A 27,187-nucleotide genomic window follows, 5' to 3' on the forward strand; every position below is an offset into this window, starting at 1 on the left:
AATTCAGCGGGTTGTCGAAGTTCAGTTCAGAATCTTCCAAAATACTAATATTGCAAAAATTAATTAGTCTGTGAAAATATTCAGGGAAAATTATCAAATTGATAACCAAAGTTGAACTGGTAGAAGTTGAAGCTAATTGAGAATTTGAAGTCATGTAAGTACACTAATTGAAAGGAGCCGATAAAGAGCTCAAGAAGAATGGTGAATAAATTGAGGTAGTCAGTAAGAATGGAGCATTTAAGGATCTTGGATAGAAAAAGAAGTTAAAGAGTTGACAACGTTAACCAGGATGACTGGATTATTCTTTTGTTGGTTAGAGTGGTTTAAATGATGTGGAAATAATGTCAGAAGTAAAGGAACCATTGTCAAGGCAATTGGACATGTACCTGAAGAGGACTAATTTGCAGGGCCTAGTCATAGATTCCACTCCTGTACAGGTTTGGAAAGCATTTTGCCTTCTGCAGGCTTGAACTTCGAAAAATAGCATACCAAGCAAAATGTCAGCCCCTCCTCCATCACTATTCTTAAAATCAGAGTTTTGCTCTTTCAGCGAGAATTTTGTGCAACTATGTCTTTGGTGTTAATAATGTTGATGTGGTGTACAGCAGACAGAATATTTGACATTGTTCTACCTGACAAACCGGTGACCTCACCACATGAGATTTCTGCACTTCAAGTTTTTTTTCACTCCAGTTTAATCTAAGTGTCCAGTTTTGCTTACTGCAAGATTTTTGTAGCATGCAACATATCTGTAGTGTCAGATCATAAAAAGTTCCATTGCAAGATTTCAACAGATTGGCTATCTGACAATACTGTACCTGACTGAATGGTACTACATCCTGGAAGCAGTGTCTTTCACTTGATGCTGTGCCTTCAACACCCAGGTTGATATAAAAGAATCAATTGTGCTCCTTAAAGAAAAGATGGGTTCTCTCATCTCCAACAGTCACTTACCACTGAGAGTCATCTAGTTGTTTAGGTCATTGTTCATTATAGAATCATACTGTTTCTAAAGTTCAGCTGTTGCGATTGCCTACAAAACAAGTGACTGCAATTCAGCAATAATTATTTGGCTGCCAAGTTCTTTGCAACTCTGAAGATGTGAACTCTGTATAAATATATGCCTTTTATTCCTATAATGTACATTTTCTATTTCCACATTGCCGGTTTTTGGATTTTTTCAATTGAATATCATTGGCTTTATTGGTCAACACTAATATGAAAAGTAAAAGTTCTGTTTCAAACCTTTTGTTTTTAGTTATTCAAACGTCATAACCCCAGCACAAATGAGGAGCTTGAGATGATGGAGAACCTGTTTGATAGCCTTTGCTCATGTCTGATGTTGAGCTCAAATAGGGATCGATTTCTGAAGGGGGAGGGACTACAACTCATGAATCTGATGCTCAGGTAAGGATATTGTTTCATATATCTCTCCAAAAGGAAAAATGTATGCCTGTGTTTCGTTCCTGTGCAGAGTCAGGACAATTCTCAGCTCCCAGATGCCTTGGAACTTTGAATTTTCATTCCAATGAGGCATGGTTCATAGAGCAGCATCGAGGGCTAAATGGAAAAAGTTGGCTAAGAAGACAGCTGTTGGAAGGGCTGAGTTGAAAAGGGTGGAGCTGGAAAAGCACAGCAGGTCAGGGAGCATCAGAGGAGCGGGAGAGTCTACGTTTTGGGTGTAAACTCTTCAGGTTATGCCAAACCATCGACTCTCCTCAGATGCTGTCTGACCTGTGGTGCTTTTCCAGGGCCACACTCAACTCTGACTGCTCCAACATCTGCAGTCCTGACTTTCTCCTAGTTGTTGGAAGAGCTGCCTCAATGAAATGGTGCTTATTAAAACAACATTGCAAAAACAGCTCTCCCATCCCTCATGCCTCATGTCCCCCTTCCTTCCCCTTTCCCAAAAACTCGTATATCCATTCATGCCACCTCAGGCTCTGCTCCCACCTCCCTTGGCCTTCATACTCCATGCCAACATCCTCTCCAGTTCCCATTTCCATACATATCTATCCACCCCCATGGTCCTTTATAGCCCTGTTACAACTCACTGACCGATACCCCCACCAACTGCTATAATCAAAGAGTAGTGCATTTAAACAGAGTTCAAGTCCACACTTCCATGTGAAAGCCTTATTTCAGTTTGCCACATTCCACGAAACATTCAGCTCACTGAGTACTATCTCCTCATACTTATATAACTAATTTCTAATCATCATCTTCAGAGACATACTCATCTCTGGAGCAGGGCGATCCTGACAAGAGAAGTATTAGCCCAGCAGCAGGGAAACTTCCACTGAACCACTACAGTCTGCACAAACCTTCCTTGCTTAGTTGAACCCACCACCCTTTGCCAGAATCTGCTGTACCAGCCACATCTCCTTCCTCAGTGCCTGGCTCCTCATTTCCCCTCCCCTACCTTGTCCCAGTTCCAACCTTCCAACTTGACACCGCCTCATGGCCTGTCCTATCTGTCCATCTTCTTTCCCACCTATCTGCTCCACCCTCCTCTCCGCCCTATCGATATAACACCCACCTCCAGCTACCTATCACACACTCAGCTACCTTCCCACCCCCCTTTCCAGCCCCACTCCCCCTCCCATTTATTTCTCCACCCTCTAGGCTCACAGCCTCATTCCTGGTGAAGGGCCTTTGCCTGAAAAGTCGATTCTCCTGCTCCTCTGATGTTGCCTGACCTGCTGTGCTTTTCCAGCACCACACATGTGACTCTAATCTCCAGCATCTGTAGTCTTCACTTTTGCCAGGTAGCCATTTTGGGAAATTAAATAAATTTTTAAGTACTTACTGAAAAGTTCACCATTTGAAAATATCACACTTGCTGATGAGAATTTATTCATGACCTTTAACTTCCTTTAATCCCTTTTAGAATTAGAATCAGAATTGGCTTTATTGTCATGTGCACTCGAGTGCAATGAAAAGTTTTGTAATGTCGTCACTTATGATGCCATCTTTTGTACAGGATATCTAGGTACAGATACTTAAGTATTGTTGCATAATTGAAAGAATAATAAAAGTCCAGCGTAGGAATACAACATTTTTTAAAAATGTACTCAAATTACAGTCCTTTTCACTAAGTCTGTGCCAGTACTGAGCCTCCAGATTGCACTGTTCCTAGTCTCAGATCATGTCAAGCTTCAAAACTCGAGGCCTCGCTTGCAGTCGCAAGGGCTTCACCTCCTCTCAACAGCCTCCACTCTGGGACCCACCTCCCACACACTCCAGGAATTGGCCCCAGGGCACCTCCACACGTGCTGACATCTGATATGGACTTGCCTGAGTCTCTCCAGTCTGAGAGTCACCACCTCCATTCCCACCAGTGAAGTTCAAGAATTAAAAGTTTGAAAAAAAAAACTGCAGAAAAGAGGGAAAAAAGGCAGAGAAAACAAGAAAAAGAACAGGCGAAGCAGAGGAGCTCCGGCTGCAGCTCCTACTCTGCCGCCATCTTGCAAAATAACCATTAGTATTCACAGTTCAATCAAGCTGAATTGACCAGCGTCCCTTATCGTAGAATCCCTATAGTGTAGAAGCAGGCCATTCAGTCTATTGAGTCCACACTGACCTGCCAAAGAGCATTCCACCCAGACAAAATTGGCCAGCCGCAGCTTTGATTGACTTAGAGTTGACAAGACATCTTAATTTTCCTGGAAGTTACAAGCAATTGAAACAAGCTACTAAAATGGAGGAATTAGTTCACGATTGAAAAAAATATTTCTAAAGTTGTTTGTTGACAGTGTATTTAATACATTGATTTCCAAAAGTCTGAATGTTAGTTGAGTAAATGCATTTGCTATCAGATAAGAGTGGTCGTGTAGAGCTCAACTGACCAGTATATTGAAGGTAATAAAGTAAATATTTCTACAAGTTTTCAACAGCACAGAAGATATATTTCTGCTTTTCTTTGACTTTTAAATCTTTTCTTTATTTAATAAGTAGAATATGTAGAATCCAGAAATTATTATTTTTAGCTGAAAGTAATCTAGTATTAAAAAAAATCTAGTGCCACAATACCACTTCATGTGGGCTCTAGTGCTCAAGGATATTCAGAAGAAATATTCTTTCATTAATGTTTAATATAATGGGCTGAATGTAACCATACAATTTGTGTAACAAAAAAATTAATAAGCATTAGTCATTACTGTCGGGACATTACCCATTGATTTTAGTATACCGGAAATATTGGAGTGCTAGCAACTCCAAAATTTTGATATATTACCATTTGTAACATAGTTTAACGCTCTGACATTGCTCTTAATGAGATTTTTGTGTAAACATGGATTATCTGTACAGTCTTTATTTGTAAAGATTATTATGTTCCATACATTGCTGGTGTTTGTATGACTCGTCATTTAATGAACAAATAGATCCTGTACCATTTTGCTTTAACAAAAGTAGGATGGATGAAGAAATTCTCAGATCTAGCACATTTTATGCAAAAGGATGGTGATTAGAATATGTATTGTTTGATTTTTGTTGTGGTTTACTGACTTAGAGTTTTAAATAGCAGCTCTTGTGCTTCAGTTCCACTTCAGGGCTTGAACGTAAAAATCCAGGCTAACACTGCTGTACTGAGGTGTCTTTCGGGTAATGTGTTATTAAACTGAGGACCTTGATTAAGATTTATATCATGTTTTCAAATACTGTACTTCAAAAATATTTATGCACAGTGCGTGTGATGAGAGTTGTTCACTTGTTTTAATCAATGTTACATAATTGATACATTTATAGAGAAAAGAAAATGTCACGTGCCAGTGCTCTAAAGGTGTTGGATCATGCTGTGATTGGTCCTGAAGGATCTGACAACTGTCACAAGTTTGTTGACATTCTTGGACTAAGGACAATATTCCCCCTTTTCATGAAAACGCCAAAGAAAATGAAGAAGGCTGGAATGACAGAAAAGGAACATGAAGGTGAGCTATATGGTCATAATCTTTTAACCTTCCATCCGCTCCAGTTGATATATTTAAAAATTTCTTCCACGCGTTGTGGGCATCGCTTGAAGGCCAACATTTGTCGCTCATCCCTAATTTCCCTTCACTTGTTTATCAACAGCATCCTTGAACGGCTGTAAACTGGTCATTGAGTCCACAATAGAAATTAGCTGACCAGTGACAGGTATGCCCACAGAGTACAGTTGAGGGGTGAAGGGGTGATAGGGTAGTTTCAGGAATACAATCCACTGAAAGAATGGTGATGTAGCTCCAAGTTAAGTGGTGTGGCTTGCAGGGGGAGCAGGCGGCAAACTTGCAGGTGATAGTGTTCACATGCGACTGCTATCATCATCTTCTAAGTTGTAGAGGTCATTAGTTTTGAAGATGCTGTAAAGAGGAGTTTTTGTGAGTTATTATAGTGCATTGTTTAGATGGTGTGCACTGCTACCATTGTGCAATACAAGAGCGGGGGGAGTGAATGTTTATTGTGGTTCACAGTGGAACAATCAAGCAGGCTGCTTTGTCCTGGATGGTGTTCTGTTTTGAGTGTCATTGGATGTAAATTTATTCAAAATTCAAAATAAAATAAGAGGATGATCACAGAAGTTTATCTGCTAACATTAATCACTTGTACATAGATCTAGCTTCTTGTCACACAAGCATGATTCTGAATTCTCTAAGGATAAATTACATGAAAAAAAAGTCCTTTACTGTTTTTATTTCCTGCATTGCAAAGCTTGATAACTAGAGTCATATCTTGGGATACTCATGAAGAATGTTTGAAATTTAAAATAGGAAAATTTCAATACACCTAAATTTAATTTTATATTTTATTTAAGCAGATGTATTCAATATAATTTGGTTTTATTTGTTAAAATGTAACAATCTGTGTATTGTAACACTCTGGTGTGTTCTCCTCAGTGGCTGCATTGCTGTCATGCTAGTAGCAAAAACATCTGTATTCTTGGAGTTAGCTTGAAAAGTTGAGACAAATCTAATTAGAGTTTGTTAAACAGAGCTGAAAATCGATCAGTCTTTCCCCTTTGGAAAAAGAAATAGATGTTTTCAAATAATCTTATCTGGTTTAAAGAATATGCACAGCCTTAATCAGAAAAAAACTTATGAGCAGAATGCTCAAATAGAATTCTCATTATCTTTTAATTGTGGCTTTAAAATCCCATAGCTTATAATTAACAATACATTCAAGCCAGTAGTGAACAGTGAATGCTTTATTGTTGTAAACCTAAGTTTTCTAATAATGTTGAGTTCATAAAATCCCTACAATGTGGAAGCAGGTCATTTGACCCTTCAAGTCCACACTAATCCTCCAAAGAACTTCTCATGCAGAACCACCCTCCACAATCCACTTAACCTGCACACCTGTGGACTGTGGAAGACACCCGGAGGAAACCCATGCAGACACTGGTAGAATGTGCAAACTGCACATAGACAGTTATCCGAGGCTGGAACTGAACCTGGGCCCCTGGTGCTGTGAGGCAGCAGTGCTATCTACTGAGCCACCCCTAAGGTTTGTAACATTACAAAATAAAAACCAAAAGAACTGCAGATGCTGTAAATCAGAAACAAAAACAGAAGTTGCTGGAAAGGCTCAGCAGGTCTGGCATCATCTGTGAAGAGAAATCAAAATTAGTCCCTTTCTCTATGGAAGGGTCACTGGACCCAAAATGTTAACTCTGATTTCTCATCACAGATGCTGCCAGACCTGCTGAGCTTTTTGAGCAAGTTCTGGTTTTGTTTTTAACATTCCAGTTGTATTATCAAACTCTGTCATCTGGTATAAATGGTAAATGAGACATATTGTGCACTTCGATATTTTGTCTAGGTTTTCTTGCTGCTGTGCAGCAGTAGCTTCTGGAAGTAGAAGCTAAGTGTCAGCACACCAATTGATGTGCATGGAACTTCCCGGAGGTCATGAAGCTTTGAGGGAACATGGTGCCTCATTTCTACCCTACTTATCAAACTAAGAATTTAAGGTAGAACAAATTGCCTCATTTTGTCAGAACAGCTGTTGTGGGAGGCAAGGACAATTGCAGGGGTTCTGACAATTTTCAAATCCTCTTTACATTGGAGAGGTGTCAGAGAACTGGAGGGTTGTTAATATGCTACTATTACTCAAGAAGGATAGTAGGGAGAAACCAGGAGTCTCCAGGCTAGTCAGATTTAACATCAGTGGTAGGGAAACTGTTGGACAATATTTGAGGGCCAGAATTAATCTCTCTTGGAGAGGTAAGGATTAATTGAGGAATGTCAGCATGACCTTTTGCAGGAGAACATATCTGACAAATTTGATTGAATTAATCTTAAAGTAATTAAGCTTATGGGTGACAATGGTGCAGTTGCCATAATCTGCATGGACTTCAATAAGACTTTTGATAAGACCTCGCATGGCAGACCAGTGAAGAAGCTTAACAGTCCATTTAAGTAAAAGTTATGTGAAATACAAGGCTACAGGCCATGTACTAGGAAATGGGATGTTTAATGATTGGCATGTATAAAATATGCCAAAGAGCCGCCTTCTGTGTTGTAAATACCATACCACTCCAAGAAACCCAATTCCACGCATTTTGATTGAAGACTGATTCATGCTATGTAGGTTGTTGTCACAATCTACTGCCATTCAGATTGCTTGATTTTTTTTTATGCAGAGTTGAAGTTGGTTTCAGCCCTTGTTGTGTTGGTCATATAGTACTTGCATTTATTAAAGGGGAGACAGTAACAATATCACTGAACTAGTAATCCAGAGGTCTAAGCTAATATTCTAGAGTCACAGTTTGAAAATCTGCCATGGATGCTGATGAAATTTGAATTCACTTGATAAATCTGGACTATAGAGTTTGTTTCTGTAATGGTGACCGTGGCAGCTCTGATCAATTATTTTAAAAACCCATTGGATTCCCTAATGTCCTTTCGGCAAAGATATCTAGCATTCTTACCTTGTCTGTGTAATGAAGTTTCATTTCTGATCCAAAAGACACCAATTCAAGTGCACGTTTCTGTGTTGCACTGAAATATCAGCATATGTTATATGCTGTGACAGTATTTTCTCATTCTAGTTAGGCTTTGCATCAGTTCCAATGCCTTTATTAATCTTGCTTTTTCCTTGCCTAGTTTCAAACCTAGACTTTGCTAATTTCTTGCCATATTGAACTGAATTTGATACCACTGCTCTTTTTATTCCCCTAGATGCAGTGTGAACATCCCCTCTGCTACCATCCCTTTTATGTCTCCTTTTAAAAGTGCAGGTAGTATTAGCCTCAGTTCCCACTAGCACCAAATTCTCGAGAACCCAAACTCCATACTTGCTTTACAAACAAGTGCATTTTAGAAACTACAAAATAAAGTTATACCACATAGCACTTTGAGTCTAATTTGCACTTTTCTCCTCTTTTGTAGTCATTATTTATTTTAAGACATGTATTACTGCCTCAGTACAGCAGGCTCCCCACCCCGGTCAAGTATTCCTTCTCTGCTGTTCAGTCAAACTTGGTAAGAAAAGTTTCAGGCTGGCAATTTAAAGTTGTATATGAGTAAACCTTCTTGGTTAATGGAGCATTGAGCATAGATTTTCCAAGCTTATTTGAAACTCAGGTTATAATATGAATGCTGCTGATTAGTGAATTCTTGTACAAGTTATACTATATCAGTGGCATATCCTTCAACCATAGCTACTAACTAACATCTATCTCAACAATAAATTCACTTTCTCAGACTTGTAATCAATTAACGTTACCACTCACTACCATTAGTAAATAACTATTAATTTGTATCATAATTAGATTAAGTAACTGCTACATATACAAGAAGGAACAATTATTTAGCCTCAGCTTATTTAGGTGAATCTTTTCCCTTCTGTAGTTTTTACAGTGTATCATGTTGAGATATCCAAAAATGCCAGTATCTCTTTTCATTCAATGTCTCAAATCAATCATTAAAGCTAAACCAGAGAGCACAATTTGTTGCATTTTCTGTGGCAGACCTCCTATTAATATTAATTGTATCTACACTTAAAGCCCACACAGTATACTATATATTCTGTCATCAAGATTCCAGAGTCCAGACTCTCAGCAATTGATTGACTCTCAACTGCCCCCTGGGCAATTTGGGACGGAGAATAAATGCTACCTGACCAGTGATGCCCTCATCCCATGAATAAATAAAGTAAAAGTTTGAAGATTAAATAACATGACAGCTGTGCAAATTCAACTTAAGAAAAATAATTCCTTTTATGTTTCTAAACCTCCTTCCAAAACGAGGATCAACACGTACTGCATATAAGATCTGAACTATTGTATGCATGATCATTTTGAAATGTGGAAAAAAGCACAACACTGGCAATTCATATTAAATTGATATGGCACTTGTTTTTTCATGAACTCATTGTACAAAGTACCTTCAACCACAAATGAAGTATTTTAAATCGAAATTAATTGCCTCTGGCACCAACTCAGAGCTCATTGAATCCCTTTGCTTTGGCATTCCTAAACATCCTAAAGGTCCCATTCTGGATCTTTTATGGGTGTACTTTGCTTTCAGAATTATCTGTCTATACCAAATCATCATGCTCTACGTTTAAACTGAATATAGAGGGAAGGTAATGGCTGAGTGGTATTATCACTCAACAATTAATGCAAAAACTTAGCCAGTGTTCTGGGGACCAGATTTGAGTCCTACGACAACAGATAGTGGAATTTGAATTCAGTAAAAAAAAAATCTGGAATTAAGAATCCACTGCTGACCGTGAAACCATTGTTAATTGTCAGAGAAACCCATCAGCCTCACTAATGTCCTTCAGGATAGGAAATCCTGGTTTGGCTGACATGTGACTCCAGCATCACAGCAAAGTGGTTGAATCTTAACTCCCCTCTGAAATGGCTGAGCATGTAACTCAGTCACTACAAAGTCTCAACAAAGAAATGAAGCCGGACCTAGGCACCAGAAAAACAGCCCTGTCAAACACTGCAAAGTCCTCCTTAGTAACATCTGGGGACTAGTGCAAAAATTGGGAGAGCTGTTCTGAAGAAGGACCTGGAACATTAACTCTGCTTTCTCTCCATAGTTGCTGGCAGACTTAGTGAGCTTTTACAAAATTTCTGATTTTGTTCCAGAATTCCCAGCATCTGCAGTTCTTCAGTTTTTTTTTGTTTTGATATAGCTTACTTAAGTGTGTGTATATATACACACCTCACAATTCTTGCCAATGTAACCATTTGAATGATTTTCTGGAGCCCATTTGGATGTGTGCTTCTCAAAATTAGCCCAGTGGTTGTATCCTGTTCTGATTGCAGAAGTAATCATTGGTAACTTCATGGTGGATTTTGTATGTGCTTCACTTTGTGCTTCACTTGTTTTGCTGAAGAAGTCATTTCTGTTTGTTATTTGGCACGCTGTGTGTGGTCTGTTCTCCGTGGTTGTATCATAAATTGAATCACAATTCCCATGCATTACCTCTACATCACAGCCCATGTTGCCTGCTTAATCCCATGTACCAACTGACAAGAGAAAGAAGGCAAAACATGCATTTCTAAGGTGAAAAATTGAGGCTAGTTATTAATATCATATACTGTGTATGGATTGTCATAGTTGGAAAGAGATGTAGACTTGTATGTTGAATGTATGAGGGGAAATTGATATAGTGGTCATGTCACTAGACTAATAATCCAGCAGGTCAGGCTAATGACCTGTGGATATGGGTTCATATCCCACCATGGTAAATGGTGAAATTTGAACTCTATAAAATCTGCAATAAGATGCTAGACTAAAGGCAACCATGTAATCACTATTAATTGTTGTGAAAACCCAGATGAGTTTTAGGGATGGAAATCTGCCTTACAAAACCTGTTGTCCTTCTCTAATCTGGCCAACATGTGACCCAGAGCAATATGGCTGACCTTTCTCTGCCCTCTGGGCAACAAGAGATGAGCAATAAATGTTGGCCCAGCCAGCGACATCTATAACCTGTGAGTGAAGAAGAAAAAAGTGTTTTTTTGGCTCTAGTTCATCACGATTTACAGTTCTATGCAGAATATCTCTGTGAAAAATGTGTCCATGCTGGCATCTTCATTATGCATCATGTATGGGTCCAAAGAAGTAGTGAAAATCTTTACTGAACATAGTTATATATGCCATGTATGCTTATACCTTGCAGCACATTGAACTGAGTGAAGAGCTAAAGAATTAGTCAATGAAGTATATAATTTTGAGTTAGGCCAATTAGTTTAAATTATATCTCAAAAAATACCAAATTCCAATCAAGTTTGAATTGAATCATGTCAGTCTTAAAAAGCCAATGACACAATCCGATGCTTTGAGGTTTAAGACTGGGGAAAATTGAGCAGTTGGGAGGAGGACTGCCCCCAGACCAACAGATGTAGACTGCTAATCAGAACTCTCTGAAAGGTACTTGTCTAGAGAAGAAGTTTGCACAGAGAAAAATCTCAACACTGACCTGGGAAGCAAATCTACTGATGATGATAAAGAGAAGATTTGACCATTGGCTGGTTTTAAAATCTAAATTTTTCTGTAAATCTTAGTTGGGAGTTTTATTGGGCTAGTATTATAGAAGGGAAGGTAAAAGATAGGTTAGAGGAAGGAATTGTAAATAATTGTTAGTTGATTGTTCACTGTATACTTTAAGAAATAAAGTTGTTAATTTTTACTTTAAATAGTTCATGGCCACTCAAATTTTTACAGATTACTGCACGGGATAAATCTTTTCTGTGTTGCTGGTTTTAAATTAAGCTGGAGGGTTTGACCCATGTCGTAACACTACCCATGAGGGCAATACATGAATTTTCAATTTAAAACTAATTCCCATGCTCTATCAGTTTCAGGAAAGGAAATCCTGATCTTTATTGTGTTCCTTGACTGATGCTGTTTTGTATCACCAAATGCAAGCTAAAATACTTCAACAATAGAGTACTGTGATTGAAAGTAAAAATCAAGAAGTTGAACCTGACTGTAAAACCTCTTTTTTTTTAAAAAAACAAAATTCTGACGATAACCAGCATTGGTAAGAAACCACCGGGAAAGCCCACTGACAGATTACAGTTGGCAGCAATATTTTTTATACTTAAAGCTTCTTTTTAAAAATTGAATTAAAGTCAGCAATTAATTATTAATGCTGTAGCTCTACTTTGCGCATGGCAACCTTCATCAGTTTAGAAATTAAGAGTATAGTATTATAATATGGTGCTGTCAGTACTATATGTGTATAATCTGCATTGTCCTGCATTGGAAATGCACCAATAGTTAACCCAGATCTGTCAGTTCTGTGGTGGTGTTCTGGAATGAACTCATTTAGAATCAGCACTGCCTCTCACTCGTCTGGCTGACGTTCCATTGAGAAAAGACTTTGGGCCTCCTGCACTTCCAGCGTATCCTTAAGGGATGCTTTTCCACAAACTCTGTTTGGTGGCTGCTCTGCATCACTTGGAGTTGCACATATTCCTCATCAGTTTCTGCAGATATTTGTTGAATTGTGGCCATGGAGATGGTAGCACCTGCTTGACCTGGGTCCATTGGTGATGTTTCCAGTGAGTGTATCTGAGGAAATCAGAAGCAAAGCAGTTCGTTCAGAATGTGATCAGACTGCTGTCACAGCACACACGTGACATTTTACCATAATCCTCTTTACATTGTGATATGGACCTCTCCAATAAGAAGGGCACTGTGATCACAGTACTCTATTGTTGAAGTATTTTAGCTTGCATTTGGTGGTTCCCTTGACCTTGATCACTGCAAACAACTGGCTAACCATATCCAAGCCATGGACTAAGATCAGAAAGTGCCGTTAACTGATCGTGGGAATGCACAGTAACCGACCACAGTCTTCCTTGACTGAACTAAGGTTTAGTCATCTCACACTTTCAGAAATGCCATTTGGTTGAATCACATGCAGTGTGTATGTCAGATAAGCTGCTGGCATATAGTGCAGCAATGATATGCATATAGCAAAGTTCTGTGAGTAACATGTCTACCCACTTGACTAATTGTTACAGACAAACTATCTGGGTTTTTGTCTGCACTAAAAAGCAAAGCAGTTCTGAACTTGAGCATGTAAGTTCTGAAAGTGCCAGAGATTCACCTTGTTCCATCGCCTGAGATGAGTTTATGATCCTGTGTGCAAAATTATCCAGCAGAAGCTTTGCAATGAGAGGTGTTACTGAGCTCCAAAGTGCTGCACTGAAGTGAAGAACTATATTGTGTGTGAGATCAAGATGTGCCATGATAATATGGTTCGGCTGATACTTTACCAATATCCATCTCCGTGGATGGAGGATGCAAATGGTTGCTATCCATGGAGTACATCCTGAAATGTTTGGGAACGCTTGCCAGTGTGAGGGCAAATGCTGGCAAAATACAGCTCCAGTCAGTCACTCTGACCTTCATGTCAGGAATTGGAATTAAACAGTGAGGCACTGGAAAAGCACAGCAGGTCAGGCAGCATCCGAGGAGCAGGAGAGTCAACGTTTCAGGCTTAAGTCCTTCATCAGAAGAATTGGTACAGTCCAATTTCTTTCCACTACCTGAGAAAATAGCAACCAACATATAAATTAGGTCTGATGAGGCAAGAATGGGATGTTAAGAAATGCAGACTCCTTGCTGCTCTGTAAGCGAGATTCTCATCTGTTAAAAACCTTATTATTGTTTTTATTCATGCTGTTTTTTTCCCCCAACCATCTTACCATTACCATCATTGCTCAAAGGCTGGGAAGATTCAGCGGATAGTTTCTAGAGAGTTGTGGCACACTTGTAGTTACTCCAAAATAAATAAATTAGTTGAAAATAATATAATTTATGAGAAAGTGTTTGGTTGAAATGAGAATAAATCTTAAGGGTATATGTGAATGTAAATGTAGGTCCTGTACAATCACAAACAAGCAAAGTTTATAGGGTAAGATTGATGGCAGACCAATTAAATGCATATTTTGATTCCATCTTCACAAAGGAGGAACAAATAATGCCCCAGGATGTTAGGGATCACATGGTCTAATGAGCGGGAGGAACTGAAGGAAGTCAGTATTAGTAGGGAGATTGTGTTGGAGAAACTGACAGGATGAAAGGCTAAAAGATCCCCACAACCTGATTATTTACATCCCATAATACATAAGGAAATGACCACAGAAATAGTGGATCCATTGGTAGCCATTTAGGATTCTATGAGCTCTAGATTGTTCTATAGATTGGACAGTAGTAATCTCACAATTTTAAAAACGAGGTAGTGAAAAAATGATCTGTTAGTCTGACGTCAGTAGGAGGAAAATGCTCATGTCCTTTATAAATGTTTAATAGCAAAACACTTGGATTGGACACTCAGTGTGGATTTAGGAGAGGGACATTATTCTCGACAAATTTATTAGAATTTTTCAAGGATGTAACAAGTAGATTTGATTCAGGGGAACCAGTGATGTGGTTTACTTAGACGTGCAAAACACGTATGATAAGGTCCTGCATAAGAAATTAGCATGTAGAATTAATCCACATTGAATCATGGGTAGTGTACTGAAATGCATAAAGAACTGGGTAACACAAGAAAGAAAGAGTAGGAATAAACAAGTCAATTTCTGAGTGGCAGCCAGTGAGCAGTGTGGTAAAGCGGATATCAGTGATTGAAGCCTAGCTATTCACAAACATACATGAATAATTTTGAAGGCATAAATATTATCTATGCAAGTTGCAGAAGACACAAAGCTAGGTCGGAGAATGACTTGTGTGGAGGATACAGAGATGTTTGCGAGATTTGGACAAGTTGTTAGTGAACAAATACATGACAGATGAAGTATAATGTGGATAAATGTGAGCTTACCTACTTCAGTAGCAAAAACAGGAAGGTGGACTATTATAGATTGGAAAAGGTGGAGGTGCAACAAGGCATGGAAGTCCTTGTATACAAGTCAGTGAAAGTAAGCATTCTTATGCAACAGCTAGTAAAGAAGGCAAATGATATTTTGTACTTCATAGTGAGATGATTCAAGGTCTAGAGCAGGAACGTCTTGCTGAAATTGTACAGCTTCTTGGAAATACCACATCTAGAGTATTACGAGCAGTTTTGGTCTCCTTATCTGAGGATGGATACCGTAGTCATAGAGTGCAACAAAGGTTTATCAGACTGGGGTGGCAACACTGATATGTGGATCAATTAGAACGATATTCACTGGAGTTTAGAAGAATGAATGGTTATCAAAGAAGTCTATAATATTCCAACAAGACTAGACATGTTAAATACAGGAAGAATGTTCCCGCTGACCAGGGAGTCAAGAACCAGCAATCATGCCCTATTGATTTGTGGTAAGCAGGTTGGGAACTGAGACAAGGAGAGATTTCTTTCAGAGTGATGAGCCTGAGGTGTTATTTGCCACAGAAAGTGGTTGAGGTAAAAACATTGAATGTTTCCAAGAAGGAGTTAGATGTAGTTCTTGGGTTTAAAGCAGTGAATAGGTAAGAGACAAATGTGGGAACATGATACTGAGTAGAATGATGAACTATGATCATATCGAATGGTGGGGTAAACTCAAAGATCTGAATGTTCCTACTTTATATGTTTCTAAATTGTAATGTTAATTTAATCATGTTTGCTTCATTTAATTAATTCTATGTACAGTCAATTTTTTTCAAGTAAGTGAAAATTTTTTGCAGTATGTTGGCTAAAACAATGTATTTTAGCTTTCTCTTTTAAAATATGTTAATAGTTCCCAACTGGATCATAACATCATGTTTAAGCATTTGCAATATTACAGAATATTATAATTCAAATACTTATAGAAATACTGCCATCACTGATGTAATACTGTTGCAATTTCAGCTTTGAGAATGTGCATATTGATCTTTATTGAGTGGAAAACTTATGTTTGAAAAGCAGCAAATAACTAGTTAATACTATCCTGTTTGTGATCTAAATCAAAGAATTAATTTGCTAAATTATCCATAAATGATTAAGAATTCATTTTTGTACCTTTTGTTTTAATATGTCTGAATCAACATAAATTGTCCAACAAATCACAGTAGGTACAAACTATAAATTATAGATGAAATACCCTGTACAAACAAGTTAGACCTCGCAGACTCCACCTGCTTGGCTCCACTTTCACCTGTATAATTCTTCCCAACCCCTTCTTGGCCAAATTCGCAGCAAATTGGTTGATCTGTCACACCCAACAGCTTATGCATAAAACATTTGCACCTTCCACCTCCAACTTACATATTAATATTCTCTTCAGAATAGCATGTTTTTTTCTTGAATCTTCTGGAGTCCCAGTTCTAGTAGCTTGAAACTAAATCCTCATTTCAGCTTGCTGCCTGCCATCTCTTTTCAGCTTTCCCCCTTTCTCTTTAGCTTTTTGCCAAGGTCTCTGTATTTTAACTTCCTGTTGGTACTGATTTCCACTCAAGGGTCACCAGATTGCCAGTATCTCTCATTCAAAAAAATTAAGTAATCCCCTTACACAGTCTTAAAAGTCTTTTCCAGACACCTTTTTCTGTTGAAAAAAAAAGCAATTGTACATTTGCCAAGTATTTTGAAGTAATTATAAATGTTCCATAGTATTACAGCTTCTGGATCAAAGGCCATCACATGGTATTCAGTTTTTTTTTAAATAAGTGGACTCACGAACTGCATGAAGTATTAAACTTTAATTAGTTTTAATTATTCATGAAACTTCTCTGCTCTACAGCTTTGCGAATTGACTCTTCTTAACGTGACTGTCAATGTAAGAAAGAACACAAATCCAGGATAATGGTTCACATTCAGATTTTGTTCTTCATGGGATGTGTGATATTAATGTAGTGATCTTGTTTATTTGAGGTAACCTATTTAAAATAAAATATGTGAGCATCATAAATTTTTCATGGAATTATTAAATATTTAAAGTTTAAAATATAAAGGAATTGTTATTATTCCCCTAGAAAATAGTGACCTTTGAATTTGGAATTTGTGTTTTTTTTAAATAACTGTGATAAAGAGTGACACATCTATTTGTAGTTACAGCTTTTTACAATAAGCATGGAGTTGAGTCAAAAAGAAAAGGGAAGCATATGTAAGGTTCAGGAAACTGAAATCAGACAAAGCGCTTGAGTGATGTAAAGGAAGCAGGAAATAAGTTAAAGAAGGAATTATGAGGGCTGAAAGGAAGATTAAGGTGAATTCCAAAGCATTTTATATGTATGTTAGGAGCAAGAGGGTAGCTAGGGAATTGAGGGAAGTTATGCCTAAAGCCAGAGAAGGTGGGGAAGTCCTTAATGAATACTTTTCATCGGCATTAACCAAGGAGATGGACATGGATAATGGTAAGAACATTCCAGGGAGGGATATATTGATATTTTAAATCATGTCGACATTAAGGAGGACATTTGGCTGTGTTGAAAAACATTTTATGTAGATAAGTCCCCAGTCCCTAATGGGATTTATGCCAAAGTACTGAAGAGGCAAGAAGGAGATTTCTGGAAGCTTGCCAGAAGTCTTTATATTCTCTTTAGTCATAGGAAATATCTCAGAAGACTGGAGAATAACTAATGTTTTTTTTTTGTTTGAGAAGGGCATCAGCAATAATCCAGGAAATTATAGTGGTAGGGAAATAATTGGAGAACATTCTTAGGAAAATTCACATTTAGAAAAGAATGGATTTTCTTGGGATAGTCAACATGGCTTTGTGTAGGGGAGGTCTTATCTCTCAAATTTGTTTGTGATTTTGAGAAAGTGAAGATCATGATTGAGGTTAGGACAGGGGATGTTGTCTACGTGGACTTTCGGAAAGTATTTGACAAGGTTCCTCATTGTAGGCTAGTCCAGAAGATTAAGTCAAATGGGATGCATCGGAGTTGGTAAGTTGGATACACAGTTGGCTTGGTCGTGGTAGACAGACTGGTGTGAAGGGGTGGTTTTCTGACTGGAGGTCTGTGCTGAGTGTTATTCTGCAAGAATTGGTGCTGGACCATCAGCTGTTTGTAATATATATATTTGGATAGAAGTGTAGGTGGTTTGATTTAGTAAATTTGCAAAAAACATGACAATCAGTGAAATCGTAGAGACTGAGAAAGGTTGTTAAAGGATACAGATAAATTGCAAAGTTGGGCAGAGAAATAACAGTTGGAGTTTAACCTGGACAGCTGTGAGATAATACATTTTGAGAGGTCAAATGCAAGAGGAAGGTATACAGTAAATGGCATGATCCATAGGAGGATATACAGAGGGATCTTGGGGTAAAGGTCCAGAGCTCCCTGAAAATGGCGGCGCAGGTGGATATGATGCCAAAGAAAACATTTGGCATGCATTATCAGTCAGGGCAATGAATATAAAGGGTGGTAAGTCATGTTGCAGCTGTATAAAATGTTAGTTTGTAGTAGTATATGCAGTTCTGGTTGCCTCACAGCAATAAGGATGTGAAGGCTTTGGAAAAGGTGCAAAAGAGATTTAACCAGGACGTTGCCTGGAGTGTATTGGCTATAAGGAGAGGTTGGACAAACATAGATAGTTCAAAGTTTGTGAGAAGATTTGTAGCTCAGGTGCTTGTTGTTGTGGTTCTGTTCGCCGACCTGGGGATTTGTGTTGCAGACGTTTCCTCCCCTGTCTAGGTGACATCCTCAGTGCTTGGGAGCCTCCTGTGAAGCGCTTCTGTGATCTTTCCTCCAGCATTTATAGTGGTTTGAATCTGCCGCTTCTGGTTGTCAGTTCCAGCTGTCGGTTGCAGTGGTCGGTATATTGGGTCCAGGTCAATGTGCTTATTGATTGAATCTGTGGATGAGTGCCATGCCTCAAGGAATTCCCTGGCTGTTCTCTGTTTGGCTTGTCCTATAATAGTAGTGTTGTCCCAGTCAAACTCATGTTGCTTGTCTTCTGATACTAAGCATGAGCAAAACCAATGTAGTGTACAAAATCCCATGCAAGGACTGCACAAAACACTACATAGGACAAACAAGAAGACAGCTAACGATCTGCATCCATGAACACCAACTAGCCATGAAACGACACGACCAGCTATACTTAGTAGCCACACACGCAGATGACAAGCAACATGAATTCAACTGGGACAACACTACTATTATAGGACAAGCCAAACAGAGAACAGCCAGGGAATTCCTAGAGGCATGGCACTCATCCACAGATTCAATCAATAAGCACATCGACCTGGACCCAATATACCGACCACTGCAACAGACAACTGGAACTGACAATCAGAAGCAACAGATTCAAACCACTATAAATGCCGGAGGAAACATCACAGAAGCGCTTCATAGGAGGCTCCCAAGCACTGAGGATGTCACCTCAACAGAGGACGAAATGTCTGCAACACAAATTCCCAGCTCGGCGAACAGAACCACAACAAACATAGATAGTTTTCACTGGAACATTGGAGGTTGAGTGTGACCTGATAGAAGTAACAAAATTATATAGGGTTGATAGTTACAGCCATGGGAAAAAGACTATCAAATGCCTGGGGTCATAGGTTTAAGGTGAGAGGAGAAAAGTTTAATGGAGATGTGGAAGGCAAGTTTTTTTTTCCCGCAGAGGTTGGTAGGTACTTGCTGCCAGGGGAGGCAGTAGAAGCATTTAGACATGTGAATGGGCAGAGAACAGAGGGAAGCTGTGAGTCTGATTTTTCATTCTCCAAGCAAAACTGTTTCAGGCATTTCCCAGCAAAAGTTGTCATTTCATTCCAGGGTCGTTATGATTTATATCACTAACCATGAATAGTATATACTGATATTATGGTTATAATGACACAGTACGAGGCCATTTTCACTGTTGAACTCATGCCTAGCTCTCTGTTGAACAATCTAGGGAGGCCCATTTTCCTGCTTTGTCTCTGTCGACGTGCAAATGCCCATCCAATTTCCATTAGCAATCACTAATTGTCTGCACTTGCACTACCTTCATATGCAGCAAGATTCAGGTCATTTCCACTTACTTCAAAGTTCCCAGTGCATGTCTTGCTGAAGACCTTAACTCAGTGTCATCAGTCCTTGACGTATCTTAGAAAAATGAAGAGACTTCCAGAGTGAAGTGCTTCACTGAACATACAGGGCATAAGCCCACAAGCTTGGCATTTAGTATCTGTGCTAACCATCCAACAAGAAAGGAAAGTTGAGAGTTCCACGTTTAAAATGTTCCAATTGTTTGTATACCTAATCATAAATAGTTCTCTCATTTCATCATACCTAAGTTTAACTCGCAAAGTATTAATGTTGCCTTTGTTTTATTTTGTAGAACATGTTTGTTCAATTCTGTCTTCCATGCTGAGAAACCTGAAGGGTCAGCAACGAACACGTCTTCTTAACAAATTCACTGAAAATGATTGTGAAAAGGTACTCTTGTATTTTCCTCATTACTAATAATTTGGTGGCATTTTGACTGATGCTGACTGTATCTATTTTTAACACGTAAAACCACAGATTTATAGCATGGAAAGAAGTCTTTGCCCCATCGTATCCACGTTAGTCATCAAACACATATCTACTCTAGTCCCAGTTCCAGCAGTTTGCCTGTAACATTGTATGCTTTGGTGCTTCATGGCTTGTAATTGTACTTTTTTTTAAACCTAGTTAAATAACTTGGTTAACTTCATGAATAGATATAGACTTCATATATGCTTCTATTTGCTTCAAGTCATAAAGACTGCATCTTACTGTTTACTTTAGTTTTGGACTGTGGAATAAAAAAAGCAATTACGCTGCTTTAAATGGCGGGCACTATGCACCGTTTAAAATCATGTTTACTGGAGCACATTCAGCTTTATACAATGCTGCATTTTTCTACAGGGCAGACACAACAAAACCAGTGGGTAATGAACTGAGGTATAGTTATTTGGTAACAACATTTTACCTGGCTCGTAATCAGGTGATTACGGTTGTGTGGGGGCAGTGCAACAGAGAACCAGGCTGCAAAGAATAAACATCAAAATAAATCTCTTTTCTTTTTGATACACAGGATCCAGAAACTGTATTGTTAATTGTTTAACAGTATAACTGTATTCTGCTCACTTTTTTGCAAACCTCCTGTTAAACATCTAGAACGTAGAACAGCACAGGAATAGACCCTTCAGCCCACTATGTCAACGTTGCCTGTGAAGACAGTGAAAGTCGAATTCTCAGTCAGTGAATCAAGGAGAGCATCAGTGTGCAAGCTATCTTGTCAATAGCAAAGAACCAAAAGAATTGGAAAGAAACTGAGCAAAACAGCTCATCACTATCTGGTGTTATTGCTAGGTTTCACTGTTCCATTTTCAATTTGTTATTCCTTTATATCCTGTCACGGCTGTCTTTTTGTGACTATCTTTGATGGATGAATTTTAAAAAAGCGTAGCGTTTAGCTTATAGGGTTAATAGTTAGCAATTGCTACTCCCTAATTGCCACTGATTAAAGGCAATTTGTTCATGATGATAGTGACTTCACATTAAGTACAGAAATCTGGTGAAACTTTAAATGTTTTAACTTCAGTTCATTCCCCAGGCAAACTGGGGATTTTGAATTATAAAAGAATCCAAAGAACTGGAGATCAGAAGTGAAAACAATCATTGCTGGAAAACTTAGCAGCTTTGGAGAGAAAGTAAGCATTTTGTTAACTTTGAAGATGTTCTAAAGAAGGGTAATTGGACCTGAAATGTTAACTCTGCTTTTTCTCCAAAGATAGTGCAAGATCTGAGTTTTTTCCCGAAATTTCTGTCTTTGTTGTGGGTCTTTGGATAGTTTGTCTAAACCTTTTCACATTTGTGACCAATCCAGGAACGGTGGGGCTTGATTCCCAGTGCACTACCCCATTGAGTTATGGCAAAGCTTTGGGGTGCATGGCCAGGAATACATAACATTGGATGTTAGAAGTTGGTAAGGGATAAAAGGGAACACCACATTTCATACCAAGTAAAAATAAGATGGACCAGAAACTGCAAAAGACTACTTGCTAATAGAGGACTCAGGTAAATTTACAAGAGATCAGAAAAATCAGGTGGGCAAATAGGTTATCAGTAGAATTGCCTGGCAGGGCTAAGAAGGCAGAAGCATTGAAGAACTAGAATAACATTTGGACTTCATTGGAAAAGTAGAAATCACATGACACCAGGTTACAGTTCCAACATGTTTATTTGGAAGTACATGTTTTCAGAGCACTGCACCTTTGTCGGGTAGCTCGTCACCTGATGAAGGATCAGCACTCCAAAAAGTTGTACTTCCAATTAAACCTGTTGGACTATAACCTGGTGTTGTGTGATTTTTAACTTTGTCCACCCCAGTCCAACACCGGCACCTCCACATCTTGGAGAAAGTGAGGACTGCAGATGCTGGAGATCAGAGCTGAAAATGTATTGCTGGAAAAGCACAGCAGGTCAGGCAGCATCCAAGGAGCAGGAGAATCGATGTCTCATGCCCGAAACATTGATTCTCATAATCTAAACTGCAGTAAGGAAATGCTTAAGATTGTACAGGCCCAATCAAAATTTGAGGAAAAGGCTGTGGGGGTCTCATTTCATGTGAGAAAATAACAAGAAAAATAAATTGAAGGAATTTGCCAGTGCAGAGCAAGTTGATAGGTTAAGCACAGAGCATTTGTTTTACTTTCAGAGTATATTTATAGGGATTATGGCACTGTTTCTTAAAAACAAAATCTTTTATACTGGTTATGTGAGAGGTAATCCCTGAAACATACAGATAAAACTTTCAAATTTTAAGCAAACAGCCCAGACTAATCTAAATTGCATTTGAAAGGTTTAAACAAAGTAATTTTTATAGGTGGATGTGGGCTTTAGGAATGAATATCACATACAAGCCTCTCAGCGAAAAGGAAGAATTTAAAGATTCACAACCTTTTGTAATAAGAATCCAAAATGGTGCAACTGCTAAACAATGAGCAGGAATTAGGAAATGATCCGTAAAAGTAATTTTTTTTTGTCCATTATCCTCATAAATAGGGTGGCACTGTGGCTCAGTGGTTAGCACTGTTGCCTCACAACGCCCAGGGTTCCAGCCTTGGGCGACGGTCTGTGTGGACTTTGCGTATCCTCCCCGTGCCTGCGTGGGTTTCCTTCAGGTGCTCCGGTTTCTTCCCAGAGCCCAAAGATGTGCACGTTAGATTAATTGACCATGCTAAATAGCCCATTGTGTTCGGGGATGTGTACGTCAGGTGCATTAGTCAGGCGTAAATGTAGGATAATAGGATAGGGAAATGGGTCTGGGTGGATTACCTGCCGGAGGGTCGCTGTGGACTTATTGGACCAAAGGGCATGTTTCAACACTGTAGGGATTTGTTTTGTTTTGATTTGATTCGATTTGATTTGATTCTATTAACCCAAGAACAATAGAGGATGGGAGAATGAAAGGAAGGTAAGGAGCCAGGATAAAGAAAATGGCAAATACCACTAATATCAAAAGCTGAAGAAGTATCTGTCTTTGTCACACCAAAACAGTTTTATTAGATTAGATTAGATTAGATTAGATTAGATTAGATTAGATTAGATTACTTACAGTGTGGAAACAGGCCCTTCGGCCCAACAAGTCCACACCGCCCCGCCGAAGCGTAACCCACCCATACCCCTACATCTACATCTACATCTACCCCTTACCTTACACTACGGGCAATTAATGTCAGCACAATAGCTATACCTTCAAGAAATTTATTATGGAGATGGACAGAAGTGGTTTTCTCAGCAGAATACCAAGTAGCCCTTGGTCAGCTGAAGGCAGTCCCAGTAAATGGATTTGTGTTGGTCATTCCTGACTTTGAACTGTTAAAATGACAATTGATGTGAGTGACACTTGGGTGAAGTCTTATGATGAGTTAGGAGAAGAGAAGCCAGTGCAGAAGTTTCCATGAAATTAAACAAATGTCAAAGGAAGGACTCTCGCATGGATAGGAATTATTTTTAGCTCTTCAGCAGTTTGAAGTACGCGGTCCAACATGGTTACATTGAAGCATTAATCTGCAGTAGCCATAATCTGTGAATGGTCATTGAAAAGTTTAAAACTTGAAATGCAAGACAGCACAAATAGAGTTTATTGATTCACCCATTCAATTAAAGCTTGTTCGCATTGCTGGTATAGATAATTTAATAGCAATTGCCATGTCCCAATATAAAATGATGAAGTAAAAAATTAAAAGATTAGGACAGGTTCTGTAAGGCATTTATAAGTGTGAGTAACGATGAATGAATATAGGTTTGTGTTGTTGTCTTTGTATTACATACTTTGTAATGAAATGCATTTTTGAAATTTTTAATGCATGTAAGGAGTGGCTTTTAGTTTTCCTTATTTTTGGACCGTGGACTGCTATAACCAATGGGACTGTGCAAATCAATGGCTGTTATTTTAAAAACTCAAGTTTATTGGAGCAAATCATGAGTTGTATGCTGTGTTGCATTTTTATGGAACCAGGGACAGCAAAAGCAGAACTGAGGCACAGTCACTCAACAAGAAAGTTTTGATTGGCTCCTGACCAGGTGACCACGGGGCTATTTGGGGTAATGCAACAGAGAACCACTCATTGTGCGATGAGGAAACAACAAAATAAATCTATTTCTGTCTGTAACTCCTCTGTGAAAGTGTCAGAAAGTCTACATTAACAGCTAGCTGTATTCTAGTGAATTGAATTTATTGTCACGTGTACTGAGGCACAGTGAAAAGCTTTGTCTTGCAAGCAATGCAGGCAGATCACATAGTTAAGTGGCATAGATAGCAAATAATAGGTAAACAGCAGCAAAAACAAAAACACCGATATAAATCAATGTTAAGAGTTTGTGAGTCCATTCAGTATTCTAACAACAGTAGTGTAGACACTGTTGCAAAACCAGCTGGTGCGTATGTTCAGGATTCTGTACCTTCTCCCCAATGCTAGAGGTCGTAGAAAAACATTGCCAGGGTGGGATGGATCTTTAAGAATGCTATGGCGGCCTTTCCTTGACAGTGGGCCTGATAGATGGATTCTATAGATGGGAGGGTGGCCTTTGTGATTGTCCAGGCTGAGTTCACCACACTCTGTAACGGTCTCCGATCTTGAATGGTACAGTTGCCATACATCCAGACAGAATGCTCTCGATGGCGCACCTATAAAAGTTGGCAAGGGTATTTGCTGTCATACCAAATTTCCTCGGCTGCCTCAGAAAGGAGACTTTGTTGGGCCTTTGTAGCTAGTGCATCCACATGAAGAGTCCAAGAAAGCTTGTTGTGGATGACCACTCCCAGGAGCTTGGCACACTTCATTCATTCCACCTCTGTGCTGTTAATGTGCAGGGGATCATGAGTAACATCCTGCCGAAAGTCAATAATGAATTCCTTGGTTTTGCTGGCATTGAGAGCTATGTTGTTCTCAGTGCACCATTTTTCCAGGTCTTCAACCTCCCATCTGTAGTCTGTTTCGTTGCCATCTGAGATTTGACCGACTATGGTGGTGTCATCAGCGATCTTGTAAATGGCATTAGTCTGGTATTTGGCAACGCAGTTATGGGTATACGCATCCCTGGGGGGTTCCAATGTTGAGTGTTAGTGAGAATGAAATATTGTCCTCAGTCTTCACTGATTGTGGCCTGTAGGTCAGGAAACTAAGGAACCAGCTGCAGAGAATGGGGCTTAGTCCTAGATCACTAAGTTTAGTAATCAGTTTCGAGGGGATAATAGTGTTGAAGGCTGAACTGTAGTCAATGAGTAGAATTCTTACATAGTTGCTCTTGGTGTCAAGATGTTCTCGGACGCAGTGAAGGGCAACTGGTATGGTGTTCGATGTGGATCTGTTGGTCCAATAAGCAAATTGGATGGGGTCAAGAGTAGTGGGGAGGCTGGAGTTTATTAATGCCTTAACCAGCCTTTCAAAGCACTTCATGACCATCGAAGTTAGGGCCACTGGGTGATAGTCATAGAGACATGCTGCATGAGCCTTCTTAGACACAAGGATGATGTTGGCCCTCTTGAAACAGGCAGGGACAGTGGCCTACTGCAAGGAGAGGTTGAAGATGACCGAGAAGGCCTCTGCCAGTTGATCTGTGCGTGCTCTGAGTGCGCGGACTGATACTCCTGTCTGGTCCCATTGCTTTCCTTGGATTCACACGAAGGAAAACTGGTCAGACCTCTGATGCAGTGACTGTTGGGATAGGTTTGTCAGGACTTGTTGGAATGGGCGTTACCTCTCCGCTGAAATTCTGCTCAAAGTGAGCAAAGAAGGCGATCTGGGAAAGATATGTCATTGTTTGCTATCTTGCACTGTCTCTTTTTAGAACCTGTGATGTCATTCAGTCCTTGCCATAGTCGCCAGGTGTCTGTCTGGGTCTCTAGTTTGGATCGGTATTGGTCCTTGGCTGTCATAACGATTCTGCGAAGGTCATACTTGGATTCCTTACATTTGAGTGGGTCTGCTGATCTGAAGGCCTCACGCCTGATTTTTTAGCAGGTTCTGTATGTCCTGATTCATCCAGGATTTCCTGTTGGGGAACACCCGGAATGAGTTTGCTTTGTAAATCCTGTGTTACATGAGGAATACAATGCCTTTTAAAAATAGTGGAAGCATTCCCAATCGGTGAATCAAATAGATTGTCTCTGCAACCAACCTTGTGACTAACAAAGAATTAAAAGGAAAATACATCAGTATAATAAAACAAAGTAGTGCAGATGCTGGAGATCTGAAAAAAATCAGAAACTGGTGGAGAAACCTAGCAGGTGTGACAGCATCTGTGAGAGAAAACAGATCTTGGAGTCCATTGGCCCTTCTTCAGAACTAGAAGTATCTAGGAAAAAAATTATATTTATGGTTGATGGTGGGGATGAGGGATGTGAGGTGATTGATGGCAGTAGAGCCCAGAGAGAGGGGATAAAAGGGAAGGCAGGCCAAGGGATTGTTGAGTGTAAGCCAGGGATGAAGAGAAGCTAGATAAAAACATAACGACAATTCCTGGGTCCCAACTGTATTTCAAACTGTATTTTCCTATTTTTATTTTTCCACCTTTAATATTTGTGCCATCACTATCTTTCTGTGTCTTTCTATTTCTTGTGAAGGAGTAATTTAAGAAAGGGTAAAGATTTATGTTTTGGTCAGTAGTTAGCAATTCCTATTTTCTAATTATCATTAATTAAAGATATGATGTTCGATTGAATAGTTATTTTTCTTGTTAAATCCAAAAAATCTGGTGAGTGTTTTCTTTTAATTCAAATTCATCAGTCAAATAAATTGGGGACTTTGGATAGGTTGACTAAGTCTTTGTGTGTTGTGATGCCTTTGTTGCAGCACACTAACACCACCCCCCTGCCCCCC

At 39.1% G+C, this 27,187-nt stretch overlaps 1 protein-coding gene across 1 annotated transcript in view; it reads left to right on the forward strand.

The window, feature by feature from the left end:
- ctnnbl1 (catenin, beta like 1) overlaps positions 1–27,187 on the forward strand; it is a 183,362-nt gene that overhangs the window by 103,015 nt on the left and 53,160 nt on the right. The window contains exons 10-12 of the mRNA XM_072556958.1: positions 1,259–1,407; positions 4,750–4,931; positions 20,173–20,270. Of these exons, the coding sequence (XP_072413059.1) occupies positions 1,259–1,407; positions 4,750–4,931; positions 20,173–20,270 (429 nt within the window). The remainder of the gene's footprint in view (positions 1–1,258; positions 1,408–4,749; positions 4,932–20,172; positions 20,271–27,187) is intronic.

This window comes from Chiloscyllium punctatum, chromosome 37 (assembly GCF_047496795.1).
Source record: "Chiloscyllium punctatum isolate Juve2018m chromosome 37, sChiPun1.3, whole genome shotgun sequence".
NCBI classification, from domain to species: Eukaryota; Metazoa; Chordata; class Chondrichthyes; order Orectolobiformes; family Hemiscylliidae; genus Chiloscyllium; species Chiloscyllium punctatum.